This window comes from Arachis ipaensis, chromosome B8 (genome assembly GCF_059453495.1).
Source record: "Arachis ipaensis isolate K30076 ecotype BB chromosome B8, ASM5945349v1, whole genome shotgun sequence".
Lineage (NCBI taxonomy): Eukaryota > Viridiplantae > Streptophyta > Magnoliopsida > Fabales > Fabaceae > Arachis > Arachis ipaensis.
In genome coordinates this window covers 41,747,489-41,752,313 of record NC_142443.1, presented here as the reverse complement: position 1 = coordinate 41,752,313, position 4,825 = coordinate 41,747,489, and the positions used below count along the sequence as shown (strand labels likewise).

The 4,825-nt window shown below is 36.7% G+C and overlaps 1 protein-coding gene across 1 annotated transcript; it reads right to left on the bottom strand.

Moving 5' to 3' along the window:
- Positions 1 to 435: 435 nt before the first annotated feature.
- On the bottom strand, positions 436 to 4,484 carry LOC107612755 (putative sodium/metabolite cotransporter BASS1, chloroplastic). Its single transcript, XM_016314480.3, has 7 exons — positions 3,839 to 4,484; positions 2,060 to 2,153; positions 1,941 to 1,974; positions 1,797 to 1,851; positions 1,345 to 1,428; positions 973 to 1,260; positions 436 to 869 (listed from the first exon to the last, which is right to left on the bottom strand). Exons 1-7 carry the CDS (start codon positions 4,361 to 4,363, stop codon positions 717 to 719), a joined length of 1,233 nt encoding a protein of 410 aa, XP_016169966.1. The 5' UTR covers positions 4,364 to 4,484; the 3' UTR covers positions 436 to 716.
- Between the last annotated feature and the right edge of the window lie 341 nt (positions 4,485 to 4,825).

Sequence of the window (4,825 nt, the reverse complement as noted above, 5' to 3'; positions counted from 1 at the left end):
TTTATCTTCCCTAAAAGATAGGTCTCAACAACTCCCAAGATAAAGGGAACGATCATCCACCCATAAAGGTGGAACTACTCAACAAATGTGGTTAATTTTCTACTATAAATACACTGACACCTTCAGGTATAATTTACGTTCTGATCTACTAAAAACCTGTCTAAAACCCTTGTTAACTTAAGCATCGGAGTCTCTTGCAGGTACCATTCCCACCTTCTCACGAGAAACTCGGACATGCGGCATCTCGACATCAACAAGTCGGACGCTGCTATACAAAAGGATTTAAACCTCACGTTTAGGCCCAAATCAATGTTTCAGGTAACCCTCGGAACAGTATGTAATTCTGGTCTTATGAATTATAATTTTTTTTTCAAGGGTGGTCTTATGAATATAATTGTTATAGTAATAAAAGGAAGAAAACATTGCATATGCATATGGCTTTTCAAATCAAGTTTACTTTATCTAGAGGATGATAACTTCAGTATATGAATGCCAAGTTTGCTTTTAATCTTTGCTACACAATGATTGTATAAACCAAAACACTGAAGCAGATTTGGATGAGAAATTTGACTAGTTGCTAGTTAATTCAAAATAGTATTACTGAAGAACATTGAGCTTGACAACTAAGGTTCTAATCTCGTCGACGGCTTGAAGCTTTTAAAAGTTAACAATGAATCAATCCTTGTTACAGCCAAAAGATTTACCAGCTAGAAATTTCAGTCCTTCATCTCAGCTGGCACCGAGCGTCTCCAAATTCCAGCAAGAATACTACCGAAGATCGAGTGACACACACTCGAAACAGCACATGGTACTGTAGTTAGGGGATCCCCAAAGTGCTGAGTAGCTAGAACAACTCCAAGCACCGAGTTCTGCAATAAAGGTGGACAAGTCCATGTGAAATTGAGCAAATTCAGAGTGAAGTTGCAGTAATCCTTAATGAAATCGATATCAGTTAGCGAATACCAACTTTACCTGCATGCCAACCTCGATTGATATGGTTCGTGACGATGACACGTCTAACTTGAGCATTCTTGCAAGTACATATCCAAAGAAAAAACCGGAAGCATGAAGAAGCATGCAGGCTAAAACTACTTGTCCACCGGACATAAGGATAGCTGAAGAACTCTGAGCAATTGCATTTCCGCATAAAATCGCAACGGTTGCTACAGCCATGGGTGGCATTAGAGGAGAAACTAACTTAACAAGAGGTTGGAAGTACTGATTCAGAAATGCACCAGCCAATACAGGTAAGAGCACAACCTGTGCAGAAAAAAGAGAGCGAATATGAGAAAAGAGCATTGCCATGAATTGGAAACAGAGACGGCGATTACAAGGAAAGCATACTTGCAATGTTGAAGTCAACAAACCAGCTGCATCCACAGCTACATACTTACCAGCAAGTTTGGCTGTCAAGAAAGGAGTCATGACCTGCAATGTTGAGTTTTGAATAATTGAATAAGCTCAAAAAGATTAGAATGCCACACCATGTGCATGACACAGGATTTTGTATGCATCATCAATTCATCATGTATCTAATTTGATTAAAAGGTAATGTAAATAATGCTTGAGAAATAATCCACAACATTTTTGGTTGAATTAAATACATTTTTACAATTATATAGGAATGTTGATTATTAAACCTTTTAAACTACAACAATTGGACTAATTGTTCAACTTACAAAGAACTTAGATGGTAACAAATTTTTCATATCCATATTACATTATTTGTTTCATTAAATCATCAAGATTAAAAGGAAAAGATAACAAAGAGAGGACTAAGATTTATATATACCAACCACAGCAGATAAAGTGCTTGCAGCTGTCATTATCACAGAGAGGGCCACATTTCCACTAACAAAACAAATAGTTCATCAGATCACACAGCTCATAAGATCAATAAAAATTATTAATTGGAATAACACTTCTAAGAATCAATATACCGTGCAAGATATGTAACAATATTGCTAGCTGTGCCTGCAACAATGAAAGATTGATTGAAATAGCTAAAAAATGTGGATAAAAATCATAGAAGAGTGAGCAGGTTAATTAAATTTCGTACCACCAGGACAGCAGCCAACTAATATTAAACCTGCTGCATAATGTGATGGAAGGTTTAAGAGTTTGCTTACAAAGAATCCAGATAATGGCATCACCTGAAAGTTGAAAACAATTCACACCAAGGAGAAACCATCATTATGCTCTAGAATGCAAAATTTGCATCTCGTTTACGAAAATATTTTCTGATTTAGAATGTGAGAGGAAAAACTGAAAACAAAGAATTTTAACTGAGAGAATCGAACACGAGATAATAAGGAAGCAGTGATAAAGAGGTGTGGGATCCGCTGGATGCATGTAGATGTCAATGATAAAGGAGAGATTGGTTGAGATGCCATTGGTGAGGGCTATGAATCTGATGACTTAAAGTTGGAGGACCTTCAGGTAGTGCTTCTAATAATGATCTCATTAGCTTTCACACATTGTTTCATTGTGAAATTTTTTAGTCTAGGGATCCAGAATAAAAATTAAATCATTGAAAATTGATTTCAGTATATATAATTGTGAACAAAACACAGAGTATTAAATAATTGCATTTGTTGTTGTTGTTGTTGTGTTGTTGTTTTCTTCTGCACAACCTACATACTTTCATTTGCTTCAAATGTTAACAAAGCTTCTTTGCTTCATTTTTACAGACATAGCTTGCAAAAGTACTGCACCTTGTAATATGCATGATCAAGTCTCCAAGATACGAAGTTAAATGTTAGCTTAAACAATAGAATTTCACTCAAAAGACAGCACCAACAAGCTAAGCCAGCACAGGAGTGATTACATCAAAGACTCCTCTTTTGAAATCAAAACTCACAACTTTTGATCAAGTGTTTTGAAGCTCATACTCCCTCAAGCTTAAGACTTGTCAGACATAAATCAATGAATGAATGTGTACCATGAATTAGTATGAAAATTAGATATGACTTTTTGATGTGTATATGTCAGTAGGATTCAAATGAATGCAGCAGCAAAACATTTCATTGCATTATATCAATAAGCTTTTATTGATCCAAGTGTTATCTGTTTTGTCCCTATCTTTTTCTGCTATGGGGGAAATGTTTGAATGTTTGATTGGGGTAAAGTACTACAGTTTATTTTAACGAGTTTTAAGTTAAACCCCACTTTGGTCCCTAAGATTGGCGAGTTACATTGATTTGGCCAATGACTTTCCAATTGTTACAATTTGGTCCCTCGGATTCAAAAAAGTGCACCAATGTAGTCCCTTGTGTATCTTCCATCGCTGGAACTCAACATTATTAATGATGTAGCTCAAGTCTTGTCACGTTAGACATATTAAAATAACGTCGTATGCGTTTTGGCGTTAAAGAAGGCACTAAATAACGTCGTTTGAGAGTTTGAACAATACTAAAATGTTATACCCCTCCCTTTTAGTACTGTTCAAACCCTGAAATGACATCATTTAGTGCTCTTTTAACGCCAAAATGTGTATAACGTCGTTTCAATATGTCCAACATGACAAAATTTGAGCTATCTCACTAAGGACATTGAGGAGGGACTATAATGGTGCATTTTTTTTTGTATCTGAGGGACCAAATTATAATAATTAAAAAGTCAGGACCAAATCAGTCTGGCGGACCAAAAGGGGCTTAACTCAACGAGTTTCATGCGTAATAAAAACAAACAAGCCAATCCTACACTAACTAATAATAATAATAATAATAATAAATGAAAAGAAAAGAAAATTTAAAATTTCGATTTTATTTTACAGTAAGAAGAAAAAGTAAAATCTCGTGAGAGAAAGTTGAAATTACAAGAAGACAGAGAAACGGACCGAATATTGAAGCAGAAAACCAGAGAGAACTTCTTTGGGCATAGCAAGAGCACCACGAAGATCATCAAGTGTGAGAGTCATACCCATACCAAGCATGATTATGGTGAGTCCCACAATGCTTAATTTTGGAGTGACCCAATTGAAGGAACTGGGTCTCACCAATCCCAACACGCACCCAATCGTCACCCACAAAGGAAACGCAGTTGAAAGTGCCTCGCCGCATAACTCAACCCACTCCCTCAAACTCCTCTTCCCACTTGCACCGTACCCGTTTGACGAAATGCCGCAACCAAGTGGACCAACTTTGGAGCTCAAAGTTCTGTTTGATTTTGGTTTGGGAAGTAAAGGGGAAGGGCTCAAAAGAATCTGAGGTTGGAGTTTCAGGGGAAGAGAGATTGGTGTGTGTGAAGTGATTGATGGTAGGAGGTTATAGCTGTTGGTGGTGGTGTGTGATGATGTTTGGAGATTGAGTTTGACAAGTGGGTTTCCATGTGGACGTGAATAGCATGCAAGTGATGCTTGCATTCTTGTTCTTGTTCCGATTGCCAGAAACAGAAGACAGCAGAAACTGTGAAGTTACAAGTTTGGATACGATGTGCAAATGAATGAATGGTGTCTGACTTTGATTGAATGCTGATTTTGGTGTAAACAGAAATGATGTTCCGTCTGGTGCTTGTCGTCTTGTATCACATGGGACCCACAGGTTACAATAATTAAGATGTTTTAATTTAATGTCAATGCCATAACTTTGGACTGCATTGTATACTATAGAGTATAGACTCTTTTTGCCACCATTTCTTTATTATTTTACCTTATCGACTTCCTACTAGCAAGAAGGACGAATCAACCAAAAAGACTTGAGTGAATTTTGCATTTCATTGTAATTTTCAGGTATCCTTAAATATTCCAAACAGATGAAAGGAAACTTGTTGATAAATTCAGAAGCTGAGGAATCAATCTTAGAGGAAACTTGCCACTGATTGCACT

What these genes read in the sequence shown, in the direction of transcription:
- LOC107612755 (XM_016314480.3), bottom strand. Translation starts at nt 4,363, where the DNA reads ATGCAAGCATCACTTGCATGCTATTCACGTCCACATGGAAACCCACTT. An exon ending in ATTGTTACATATCTTGCACG is followed by an intron (nt 1,852 to 1,940) that starts GTATATTGATTC and finishes TTGTTTTGTTAG; the next exon opens with TGGAAATGTGGCCCTCTCTG. An exon ending in CAAGCACTTTATCTGCTGTG is followed by an intron (nt 1,429 to 1,796) that starts GTTGGTATATAT and finishes TCAACATTGCAG; the next exon opens with GTCATGACTCCTTTCTTGAC.